Here is a 13,824-nt window from a genome sequence, read left to right as displayed (position 1 = left end):
GTGTTCCAAGATATGTAGGTTGGCAGGATTAGCGGGGTAAATATGTGGGGTTATGGGGATAGGACAGGGTGGGAAGGGATGTGGGCCTGGGTAAGATCCTCTGTCGGAGAGTCAGTGCAAACTCGATGGGCCACATGATCTCCTTCTGCATCGTAGGGATTCTATAAATTATGCAAGAAGAGACTGAATTGCAAAATTACTGCACAACAGAAGTGTTAACTATAGAGAAAAAGAGACTGAACTATTCAACTGTATTGTACAAGTTAGCAACTTCAGAGACGTCAAAGTAACTATATATATATAGCATAAATTACAACAGACCAATTAGCATCCAAAAAGGGAAGATATGTTCATATTTTGGGAGGACCCTTCTGCATACCTGAAAAGTTACCCGAGCGCTGATTATTTTCAGGAATTAAGCATGCTGAGAATTATCTTGGGATTTTACTGCTCCTCCAGTGTATCTATACTGAGCACCTCATTTCTGTACTTTTTGCCAAAGTTAAGGCAACAAAACTTCAAGCATATTCACCCACAATATGTCTTTCAAGGCACTTTACCTGGCAAGCCTACCTTTTTCAGAACAAAGCTGTTTCACATAAATTGATTCATCTGGACCTTAAGTTAATTAAGGAAATGAACGATTGATGTAGTTTAAATAAGGAGTCACAGAATATGCATGTCTTGTTGTAAGAAATGTTGTTTATGAATGAATACATAGAAAGGGAAACTTTGGTGGGGTACAAAATGGGTGACAGCATATTGGCCACTCCATTTTCCTACCTACTGACCTTACTGAAAGGAAAATGGGCATGTGTTAAATGGGCATCCAATTTGCTACCACTCATTTCGCACCACACTACAGCTCAACTTCGCCCCCACACCCGCCCCCCTGCTCCCCATTACTGTATTTACATAAAATCAGTCTTAAATCTACAAGATTTATTTTGTACCTTTTTGTAAAATCTTATTGAGGCCAGGAGAATATACTGCTGTTACTTTTTTGAAGCTTTCATTTTAAGAGTCATGTTAAAACCTGTTAAATTTAGGTTCACTCTGCGCAACCTTGATGATCACAATTGCAGATTGTTTGATGTAGGAGGGTATCTGTGAACATGAATTGGCTATCCCAACCCCACAATGCTATTTACTAGTGATCTGCTTGAAAGCAGTTATGCAACATGGATGCTGTATCATTGCTCTTTTCCAAATCTCTGATGGCTGTAGTAATTACTCTTTTACAAGACAGCTGTGGGAACTCTGATTGACATGTCAACTCTGCTGCTATTCTCAAAGCATCAATCATGTTCTTTTCCTACCTTGATTTCTTTTGCTCACCAAGGTGAGAAAATTGAATTTTTGCCCAGCTCACATACTGTCCGTTAGCATCAAGTATCTATAATAAGTATTCAGGTAGGGCACTGGATAGTTGGAGTCAAATTTTCTCTGCCTCTATCCCAATATGTTTTACCCTATATTCATTTGAACATCATTACAATTTCTATTTTCCACTGTCCACACTAGCCTCTGGTTGTTGTATGATTACAGTAGATGCTAAATTCCATCCAGCACATCAGAAATACATTACCCAAATTACTAATATTTTTCAATGTACATGACAATGGATCAGACCCACCTTTGTCCCTTTTCACAACAGGTATACATAGGAACTGGGGTACATTGCTATCATAGATGTCTATTATGGTGAGAAGCCTGGGGGGTGGGGGGCGGTGGTGCAGCGATCTTAGCAAAGTAATTCTGAATTCTGAATGAGCATGAAAACAAGAGAGTTTTAAATCTTTTTTTAGGGGAGGCCACATGTCCAATCTTATGCCACTGTATGAAAAAATGCTAATTCTGCTTCTCACCTGAAGGGGGAGGGGCCTGAGCCTAACTGAAAGCCAACAGCTCATAATAGAGGGTGCAATCGCCTATGCACAGATTGATCTGTTCTGTGCAACAGAACAGAGAGACCTTTCAGCCACTTCCACTTCCTGGAAAGTACAAATCTTCCCTCCACACCCCCCAACATGAACGCTGGCCTCCCTGACCAATTGGGCCCCTCCTTTCCAGCCTGGCGATCACCCCCACCATCCCTGTCCCAGCCCACCACCCCCCAATCCCTGATTTCAGTTGCAGACTGCACAGCTTCCCCCTGCCCACCTCCCCATAGGCCCCATCCCCTCAGGCCACACCCTCTTTACACTGCCTGGTGCCAAGTGGGCATTGCCAGTGTGTCAGGCTGGCAGTGCCAAGGTGCCCAGTGGGCATTGCTAGGCTGGCACTGCCACAGGGACACTACTCCACCCCCTGACGTCTTGGGGCCTCAATTGCCTCTGGTCTTACTGGTAAGGCCATCATGACAGGTTCACGTTGACGGGGCCACAACGTGAAGATCCTCACTGACGAAGCTGCTTAGGCAAGTGAGTCCCAGGCTCACTAATAACATTTAAATCCAGAACAAAGAAAATTACAGCACAGGAACAGGCCCTTTGGCCCTGCATTGACCATGTTGCCCCTCTAAACTAAAACCCCTTACCCTTCCGGGGACAATATCCCTCCATTCCCATCCTATTCATATATTTGTCACAATGCCCCTTAAAAGTCACTATCGTATCTCTTCCACTACCTCCCCCAGCAGCAAGTTCCAAGCATCTACCACCCCCTGTGTTACAAACTTGCCACATGCATCTCCTTTAAACCTTGCCTCTCACATCCTAAACCTATATCCCCTAGAAATTGACTATTCCACCTTGGAAAAAAGTTTCTGACTATCCACTCTGACCTTGTCCCTTCGGTTTAAATGGATTTAAATATTATAATCAGCCTTGCGCCCTTCTCAGGCATTAGGCTGATCTCACCAGGGCCAGTAAGATTGCGACAGGTGAGAAATCAGGTGCAAACATGATTTTTCACCTCTCTTGTGATCTTACTGGCTTGCCCTGTCCATCGACCAGTCCATCGACCAGCGGAAGGAGAAGGTAAGATTGTCCCCATGTTTAGTTTGTATTTGAACAGTCTTGGATACCTTAATTCAAAGCAAATAAACAGCTTTTATTCCAGATTTCCATAATCTACAGTATAATCCTGAATGTAAAAAAAGTTAATTTCTTGAAAAGGTCATTAAAGATAAAGGCCAGAATATTTCAGCTTGGCTGCTGCCAGGATCTTCGGAAAATCAATGGACAATCAATCCCCACGATGGATTCTTCAGTGAGGCAGAAAATCCCAGCCAAAGTCAAATACCGAGATGCATTCGCTAACACTCTATCCAGTTAAAACAGCAACATCATCACCAGCTTAGTTATTTCAATCTACAATAAGTACTTGGAATGGTTGTTAAATCACAGGCAAGGTTTAAAGGAGATGCATGTGGCAAGTTTGTAACACAGGGGGTGGTAGATGCCTGGAACTTGCTGCTGGAGGAGGTAGTGGAAGAGATACGATAGTGACTTTTAAGGGGCATTGTGACAAATATATGAGTAGGATGGGAATGGAGGGATATTGTCCCTGGAAGGGTAAGGGGTTTTAGTTTAGAATCATTATGACAAAGAAGGCCCATCGAGCCCACGCTGTCGTTATAAGGACAAACTGTTTCTGAATTTTAGTATCTCAGGAGTAGCTGTATTCTCTTGTGTATGTAAAAAGATGAACAAAACACTGAGCAAGTTTACGTTACTGAGCAAAATTTTCCCCTTCCTCTATCTGAGCGTATATAATTATATGTTCTATACCTGATTTCTACATGATTTTCCCACCACCAACTTAAATAGGTGTAAAGTCAGTTTGGTTATAAATGTCTGATCTTCCCTAACTGACTTTTCTTATTAGCTGTGCCTAGGTGTTCCAATATACTCAGGCATACATTTGTAGTCGTTGTATCACTGGTAACTTAGCAGCTTTCAATGTGTAGCCTATCACTTTTGGTGCACGAGGACAAACATGTGACCGTATCCTCCTATTCTATTGGATTTCACCTATGCTCACCATAACCTATGCAAACCATAACAACTTGTCCTCCATGGTCGTCTTCTTTCTTCAGTCATCTCCTTGTTCTGGTTTAACTAACTGTAACATCCATTGCTAAAATTGACAATTTATTTCTAATGCTGTACTCAAAGCTTTGAACTATTAAGTAATGCCAGGGTGCAGTTTGTAGGTATAGAACATAGAACATAGAACAGTACAGGCCCTTTGACCCTCGATGTTGTGCTGAGCTATGTCCGAACCCAAGATCAAGCTATCCCACTCTCTGTCATTCTAGTGTGTTCCATGAGACTATCTAAAACAGCTTGAAAGTTCCTAAAGTGTCCGACTCCACTATCACAGCAGGCAGTGCATTCCACACCCCAACTACTCTCTGAGTAAAGAATCTACCTCAAACATCTCTCCTATATCTCCCACCATGAATCTTAAAGTTATGCCCCCTAGTAACAGCTACATTCACCTGAGGAAATAATCTTTGCACGTCCACTCTATCTATCCCCCTCATCATTTTATAAACCTCTATTAAGTCACCTCTCATCCTCCTCCACTCTAAAGAGAAAAGCCCCAGCTCCCTCAACCTTTCCTCATAAAACCTACCCTCCAAACCAGGCAACATCCTGGTAAATTTCCTCTGCACTCTCTCCAATGCTTCCACATCCTTCTTAGAACATAGAACATAGAACACTACAGCACAAACAGGCCCTTCGGCCCACGAGTTGCGCCGATCACATCAACACCTACCAATCTATAGACCTATCTATAACCCCCAATCCCATTAAACTCCATATACTCATCCAGAAGTCTTTTAAAAGACCCCAGCGAGTTCGCCTCCACCACCACTGACGGCAGCCGATTCCATTCACTCACCACCCTCTGAGTGAAAAACTTACCCCTAACATCACTTCTGTACTTTCCTCCCCGCACCTTAAATCTGTGTCCTCTCGTAGCGACCATTTCAACCCGGGGAAATAGCCTCTGAGAATCCACCCTATCTATTCCTCTCAACATTTTATAAACTTCTATCAGGTTGCCTCTCAACCTTTGTCTCTCCAGGGAAAAGAGTCCCAGCTCCCTCAACCTAACTTCATAAGGCATGCCTCCCAGTCCAGGCAACATCCTTGTAAATCTCCTCTGTACCCTTTCAATAGCTTTTACGTCTTTCCTATAGTGAGGTGACCAGAACTGCGCACAGTACTCCAAATGAGGCCTGACAAGGGTCTTATAAAGTTGCAGCATTACCTCCCGACTCCTAAACTCAATCCCTCGATTAATGAAGGCCAGTACACCATACGCCTTCTTGACCACATCCTCCACCTGCGAGGCCGATTTAAGAGTCCTGTGGACCCGGACCCCAAGATCCTTCTGCTCTTCAACACTACTAAGACTCCTGCCCTTGATAGTGTACAGGGAGGTGACCAGAACTGAACACAATATTCCAAATGTGGTCTCACTAAGGTCCTGTATAGTTGCAGCATAACCCCATGACTCTTAAACTTAAACCCCCTGTTAATAAATGTTAACACACTATAAGCCTTCTTCATGGCTCTATCCACTTGAGTGGCAACCTTCAGAGATCTGTGGATTGAACCCCAGGATCTTTCTGTTTCTCCACATTCCTTAGAACCCTGCAGTTGACCCTGTAATCCGCATTCAAGTTTGTCCTACCAAAATGAATCACCTTGCACTTATCGGGGTTAAACTTGACTGCCACTTTTCAGCCCAGCTCTGCATCTCTTTGCAGCCTACATGAGCCCTCCACCTCATCCACTACTCCACCAATCTTGGTGTCATCAGCAAATTTACTAGCCCCCTCTTCCAAGTCATTGATAAAAATCACAAATAGCAGAGGACCCAGCACTGATCCTTGTGGTACACTGCTGGTAACTGGCCCCCAGTCTGAAAATTTTCCCTCCACCACCACTCTCTGTCATCTATGAGACAGCCAGTTACTTATCCAATTGGCCAAATTTCCTTCTATCCCACACCTCCTTACTTTCTTCGTGAGCTTATGATGGGGAACCTTATCAAACGCCTTACTAAAATCCATATATATGACATCAACTGCTCTATCTTTGTCTACACACTTAGTTACATCCTCAAAGAATTCAATCAAATTTGTGAGGCAGGACTTACCCCTCACGAAACCGTGCTATCTATCCTGGATAAAGCTGCATCTTTTCAAATGGTCATAAATCCTATATCTCAGGACCCTTTCCATTAACTTACCAACCACTGAAGTAAGACTAACTGGTCTAATTACAAGGGTCATTACTATTTCCTTTCTTGAACAGAGGAACAATATTCTACAATCTCCAGTCCTCTGGCACAATCCATGTGGATGGTGAGGATTCGAAGATCAAAGCTAAAGGCTCCATAATCTCATCCCTTGCCTCCCAAAGTATCCTAGGATGTATCCCATCTGGCCCAGGGGACTTATTGACCCTCAGGTTTTTCAAAGTTGCAAATACATCTTCCCTGAGAACATCTATCTCCTCCATCCTATCAACTCGTATCACACTCTGATCCTCAAAAACATGGCCCCTCTCCTTAGTGAACACTGAAGAAAAGTATTCATTCAACACCTCACCCATCTCTTCTGACACCATGCACAAGTTCCCACTACTATCCTTGACTGGCCCTAACCTCACCCTGGTCATTCTTTTATTTCTCATCTAAGAGTGAAAAGCCTTGGGATTTTTCTTTATCTGACCCGACAAGGACTTCTCATGACCCCTCCTAGCTCTTCTAAGCCCTTATTTAACTCAATCCTGGCTACCTTGTAACCCTCAAGTGACCCAACTGAACCTTGTCTTTTCATCCTTACATATGCTTCCTTTTTCCGCTTGACAACACATTCAACCTCCTTTATGAACCATGGTTCCCTCACTCGGCCATTTCCTCCTTGCCTGACAGGGACATACCTATCAGGACATACAGTATTTGTTCCTTAACAAGCTCCACTTTTTGTTTGTGCCCATACCTGACAGTTTCTGTTCCCATTTTATACTCCCTAATTCTTGCCTCATTGCATCATAGTTACCCCTGCCCCAGTTATAAACCTTGCCCTGCCGTGTAACCCTATCCTTCTCCATTGCAATAATGAAGGACACTGAATTGTGGTTACTACCTCCAAAGTGCTCTCTCACAAACAAATCTAACACTTGGCCCGGTTCATTACTCAGTACCAAGTCCAGTGTAGCCCCACCTCTTTTGGCTTATCCACATATTGTGTCAGGAAACCCTCCTGCACACACTGTACAAAAATTGTCCTATCCGAACAATTCGACCTATAAAGGTGCCAATCAAAATTTGGAAAGTTAAAGTCACCTATGATAACTACCTGTGACCTCCACACTTATCCATAATCTGCTTTGCCATTTCCTCCTTCACATCTCTATTACTATTTGGGGGCCTATAGAAAACTCCTAACAACGTGACCGATCTTTTCCTATTTCTAACTTCAGCCCATATTACCTCAGTAGGTAGATCGCCCTCAAAATGCCTTTCAGCAGCCATTAAACTATCCTTGATTAACAATGCTACTCCTCCACCTCTCTTACCACCTTCCCTACTCTTACTGAAATTTCTATACCCCGGAACTGCCAACATCCATTCCTGTCCCTGTTCTAACCATGTCTCGTAATGGCCACAACGTCATAGTCCCAAGTACCAATCCATGCACCAAGTTCACTTACCTTATTCCGGAGTATATTTTTGTCAAGTTGGCACTTTTTAATTCTAACAAATGTCACTTTTAATGCTTTCGCTCTGCTTTTGCACATTTTAAATTTTTATTCAGGGGGTTTGGGTATCAGTGGCAAGGCCAACATTTGTTGTCAATTCCTAATTGACTTTGCAGCAGTTTTTTTTGCTGCAAAACATCTTTACAATTCCTATATAACTTCCTATTATTTCAGAAATCACTTCTGTTTCTATCAATCTTTCTAATCTTCCCCTCATTCCACTCATGCTTGTTCTCTCTATCTTTTGCTGTGAAGACAGAATATATACCTTAAATTTATAACTTACACTACACCAAGAAAAGTCACTTCCAGGGGTATCATTGATCAGAAACTTAACTGTGCCAGTCTTATAAATGCTATGGTTACAAGAGCAGGTCAGGAACTGGGAATTCTGCAGTGAGTAACTCACCTCATGTCTCCCCAAAGCCTTTCCACCATCTATAAGTCAGAAGTCAGGAACATGATGGAATACTCTCCAATCTCCTGGTTGAATGCAGCCCTAATAACACACAAATAGTTCAACAGGATCCAAAACAAAGTAGCCAGTTTCATCATCAGCTCATCCACTATCTTAGGCCCTTCACCACTGGTGCACAGTGACAGCAGTGTGTATCAACACAAGATGCACTGCAGCAACTCACTAAGGCCCCCTTGACTGCACCTTTCAAATTTGCAACCTCTACCACTTAGAACTATATCACAATTTTTTTCACTGTCACTGTGTCAAAAACCTACACCAGTTGGCTTGCAGCAATTTAAGAAGGCAGCTCACCAATAGCTGTTAGGGGTAAGCAACAAAGGTTGGCTTTGCCAGTCATGCTTATATCCCATGAAAGAATCTTTAAAAATCCTTTCCAAGGTGCAAAATCAACCCGACAGCATGAGTCTGAAATTAGAATGGTCACACATGATCTGACTTGATGAAGACTAGTGCTAGGATTTTATGACTTCGCTCATCCTGGGTAAAATCCCACCCGAGGTCAATAGACCTTCCCATGCTCCGCCTCTCATCTGCTCTGATTCCCCTGGTGGGTAGGCCGGTAAAATTCCAGCCTAGGTCTCATGTCCATGTTATTTCCTCTTGCTTTCCTGGAACATAAATTATGAAAAAATATTCTGATAACACCTAAAAGAATTTGTTTATTTTCACAGCTGGAAACAGCTGACTCATTGAGGTATGCTATTTCAGCAGGTAAACTGCATTTTATACAGGAATAATTAAAACTTTTGGATTTGTGCCAGTTCTTTCTCTCAAATTTTTTCCACACAAGGTTTTGCAGTTAACCCAGAATTACATGGTTAAAAATTGATTATGGCCAATTTTTGTTTGTGAAATTGAGCATGTTGCAAGGCCAGCATTTGTTGCGTATCCCTAATTGTCTTTTTAGATGGTGATGAACCATTCTCTTGAATTCTTGTAGTTAATGTTGCGTAAGTATATGCAGGAGAGTTATAAGGAGAGGCTGGATAGACTGGGGCTTTTACCTCTGGAACATAGAAGGCTGAGGGGTGACCTTATAGAGGTCTATAAAATAATGAGGGGCATAGACAAGGTAGATAGTCAATATCTTTTCCCAAAGATAGAGAAGTCTAAAACTAGAGGGCATAGGTTTAAGGTGAGAGGGGAAAGATACAAAAGTGTCCAGAGGGACAATCTTTTCTCACAGAGGGTTGTGAGTGTCTGGAACAAGCTGCCAGGGATAGTAGCAGAGGTGGGTACAATTTTATCTTTTAAAAAGCATTTAGATAGTTACATGGTATGATGGGAATAGAGGGATATGAGGCCAAATGCGGCAATTGGGATTAGTTTAGGAGTTTTTTTTAAAAAAAGGACAGCATGGACAAGTTAAGCCGAAGGCCCTGTTTACATGTTGTAAACTTCTCTGACCTCTATGACTCTAGGTGCAATCAGTATAGTTAGGGAGGGAGTTCCCAGATTTTGGCCTACCAACAGTGAAGGAATAGAGAAAGACAGACAGGGAATGCCACTTATTTGAAATGCAGATTAATACAACCAACCCTCTTGTGCATGTTGTAGATGGAGCTTGCTAAATTTTAACCACACTTATGTTTTTGGTGTGATGCAGTGCTTTATACATGCCACACAATCAAAATGTTCTCAGACCCACGAGTTAGTCAACTCTCAAAATAGTACTAATCATTAAATGAACATGCACACGTATATAAAAGGCCTATTATACTGTCTTGATTCATATTAGACATCTTTTTATTTCTGTTTTTATTATACAGGGTTCTAAGGGTCTACCTGGACTCACTGGCTTCAAAGGGGCTTCTGGTTTACCTGGAAAGCCTGGTTCCCCTGGACCACCAGGGGTGCCAGGGCCCAAAGGTGAACCTGCAACAAAGGTAAAATGGATAATGGATAAAATAACTTATTGCTTTGTTGATTGTTCCCAAGAGTTTCAGTTTTTACTTGCAATTACTAGCATCTGCAATATTTTGCTTTTGTATTGTATTTCTCTGTATTTTTTTTACTTTTTCTTGTCCTTACCTTCTTGAAGGCAACAGTTGATGATTGATAGCTTTGCACAAGCACCAGCCAATAGTTTGTATCCTATCCATGCAGGCAGTCTTAAAGATAAATGGCTCCAGGAATTTCAAAGCTGATATCTCTATAGACTGAATAAATCTTGAACGAGTTTGACAATGGATCACACTTATGAGCAGTCTATCCACTAAAGAATGTACTTCATTAAGGAGGTGTAGTACCTAAACATTTGTTATACAAAGATTGGCTGTAATTAATGTGATGAACTTAAATTCTGGGCAAGAATAATACAGCCACTGTCATTCTGCAATCTTATAGTTAAGTTAATGTTTTATTTATGATGGAATACATCAGCACATATCTCGAGTTATCAATTCACAATCTGAAGCTAGACCATGAAAATTAGTTAGTGCTTTGGGGTGTATTTATTCATAAGCCCATGTGAAAGACCTTTCCTGTGTGTAGGAGAGAATGTGATATTGTCAAGCGATGCCATCTTCCTTCTGTAGATTTTAAATGTAGATTACAAAACAGTTTGAAATTTCAATGCAGTGTCACTTAGTGCTACAGCAGATGTACTTTTGTGCAAGGGCACCCACTATGGCTCTCTCAGCCCATTTCACCTAGGCTATTCATACCCAACAAAGAGTTATCAATCCAGGAAGGCACTGAACTAAAGATTCAAAGGTGAAAAAATATTGCTTAGTGATTTTTTTTTCCCCCAAGCATTTTGTATTTCTCTGGTAGTGGATTTTTCACAGTTATCTATTGTGCACCTACACATTTCCATAGCTACCATGCCTCTTCCCATCCTCCTCCTTATATAACCTCTTGCAATGAGTGTCCCTTTAAGAGCAACACTGTAGAAGAGGGTACCCTAGTTTGGGGAACTGAGTGGGACTGAGAGTGGGTATTCATCCCAGGGGTGGGGTCCTCTCATGGGCAGAAGTCAGGCAGAAAACATGTAGTAAACATGCAGGGACTGAGGCAGCTGTTGGTGGGGTTTGGGGGGTGTGGTGGCTGCTAGCCTCTGTATAGTTCTTCCTAAGTCAAGTGGCCCTCTTCTACTGTGTTACCCTTAAAGGGACACTCACCACACCTCTCTAAATCCTCAGTTTGCATGGGGTCCTTAAATAAGTTTTATTATTGATCATATTTTTGTTTTTACCCCAGTCTCTTTCTCTCATTCTGGGGTGGGAGGACATCAATTTAAGCATAAGACCAGAGCATTTAAGAAACATTATAGATCAAATTCTGCATCCAGTCTTCATGTCTAGTGGGGTTCTGTGTCAGTAGACCAGCATCATAATTTCTGCCCTATTGAGTCCTCTATAAAACTTGGACATAGGAAGTTATTTCTATTTTCAGACTCTTTAATGTAATGATTGGATAATTTGATTTTCTTAAGATTACAATGTTGCCTGACATTACTTAATTTATGCACTCAAGCTAATAGAAGGTTAACCCAAATTGGTAAATGCAGCTTGAGTGCTGGATGCCGAGTTTAACAGAACTCTCAGAATTCTGACCAGTAGTCTTCCCAATGCAGTACCAACCTATGACTTTGAAACATAAAATTTCCTAAATAACTAAAACTTTTGTAAAGAAAATATTTACAAAAGTACAAAAAGGTTTGAAGTGTGTGATGGACCCCTCCCCAGTGCGATTTTGTGAATGACAATTAATACCTAATAGTCTCACTTATTTAAATAGATGAAAGGTCTTCCCACGCCTCTTATTGATCTTCATGTACTTCAGAAGGAATGGAAGATGGAGAGTTAGCCTGCCACTATCAAAATACAGAAAGTTTTGTGTGGGAGGATGGTAAGGAATGATTGATGTATAAGAAGGTTCCCATAGCTTAATTACTTACAGTTTTTACAATTCAAATAGATTTCATTTTTAAACACAAATATGCCAGTTGAAGTAACTGAGTGTATGTAATTTGAGCTAAGAAGAGGAAGGGCTCTGGGACACGGTAAGGCTCTGAATATGTTGGAATTTATTAAACATGTTGAGCAAGATTAACTTGATTAACCATTCTTCTGCTAGTACCTAGGGAATTGTGATTATTCCTTTGCCTGACACATGAAAGATATCTGATCTCAGTTGGACACCAACATCTCTCAATAGAATGCCTGAGAAAGAAAAAATGACTTTGGTTTTGAATTCCTGCTGTCCACTAAGCTCCCCACCTACTGAAAAATGCATATGTGTGAATGTTAGGTGAGCTCAGGATCATTCCCAATTGTTAGCGCTGTCCATAATTGAATAGGCTGCTCATACTCACTCCCTATGATTACCTCTCAAAAATATCCACAGTAATCAAATACCAGAGCACTGGTGGCATTCATGGGACCAAACCCTTGAAAGTATCAGCCTCTTCAGGAGAAGACTAAAAATATACTGCTTATTAAAATATTTACTTGTGAATGATTGATGTCTTCCTATTATTTTCTTCATAGGGTGAAGCAGGAAGGAGGGGGAGAACGCGTCGTGGTCAGAGAGGATCCCCAGGAATTCCTGGAGCAAAAGGAGATCAGGTTAGTAAACACTAATGACAGCAGCTATGCAATGTTCCAGTTATAGACAAACAAAAAAAAATGGGCTAGATTTTCATGGAGCTCAGAAGGCTCCATGGAGGTAAAAATGCAACAGGTGGGACCCAATTCCATGTTTCTGCTCCCATTCCAAGAATCCCCATTTTCACCAATGTGGGTTAAGGATGCGAGCTGGTGCAGGTCATGAGCTCCCATCTAGACATCCCCAGTTGCTAACAGTATTCATACAGTCAGGTCATCCTTCAAAGGACTGATGGTTCACAGCCCCTTAGTGATGTTATGAATTACAGATTAGATGAAAGAGCCATTTCGAAAGGTAAATTTAAAGATCTTACACATACTCCCCATGCCAAGCTACGGTCATCTACCCTCCCATTCCTCTCATACCATCCATTCCAAGTTATGGTCCCATGACCATCCATGCCCTTCATGTCAACTTATGCTCCTCTACCCACCCTCCAGGTTCCTCATACCCATCTTGCCAAGCTATGACACTTCCTCTTGTACTGAAAAATGAATCCTATAGTAACAAAAGGATATATGAAAAAGCTTTCAAAAACAATCATTCATAAATCTCCGGTTTCTTTAAGAAAAGTTCCTTTCACTACAACCCCATAAAAGTGTCAATCTTCAAAACTCTTAAAAGTATCAACAATTGAAACTGTAAGAACTTGAAACCTCTTTATCCGATGCTAATAAACATTATACAATTGACAGAATAGATCAAAGAGCAAGAACTGTCAATCAAGGAATGTTTGTTCTGGGATACAGCTGTTTTGACATTCTAATGGATGTCTGGACTTTCAGGCAAGCCTCATTATGTATTTTTGACTGACAATCCGGATGTTCATTAGAATGTTGAAACAGTTGAAGGGCGTTGAAGTGTCACAGCTTAACATGGAGGGTATGAAATGTCATGGGTGAGTATGGGGGCCATGAAGGGCCATGGGTTGACATGGGGTACATGAAATGTGTGGGGGGTGAATGGGGTGAGGGCTAGAGAAAATTTCCTGACTTTCACTGC

General features: G+C 41.6%; 1 protein-coding gene across 1 annotated transcript in view; it reads left to right on the top strand.

Moving 5' to 3' along the window:
• LOC145355625 (uncharacterized) overlaps positions 1-13,824 on the top strand; it is a 190,526-nt gene that overhangs the window by 132,904 nt on the left and 43,798 nt on the right. The window contains exons 41-42 of the mRNA XM_080207869.1: positions 9,981-10,097; positions 12,705-12,782. Coding sequence (XP_080063995.1) covers positions 9,981-10,097; positions 12,705-12,782 — 195 coding nt within the window. The remainder of the gene's footprint in view (positions 1-9,980; positions 10,098-12,704; positions 12,783-13,824) is intronic.

This window comes from Carcharhinus amblyrhynchos, chromosome 19 (genome assembly GCF_965287045.1).
Source record: "Carcharhinus amblyrhynchos chromosome 19, sCarAmb.v2.hapA, whole genome shotgun sequence".
NCBI lineage: Eukaryota > Metazoa > Chordata > Chondrichthyes > Carcharhiniformes > Carcharhinidae > Carcharhinus > Carcharhinus amblyrhynchos.
Note: the sequence above shows the minus strand (reverse complement) of the source record. Positions and strands in the feature narration are given on the sequence as shown.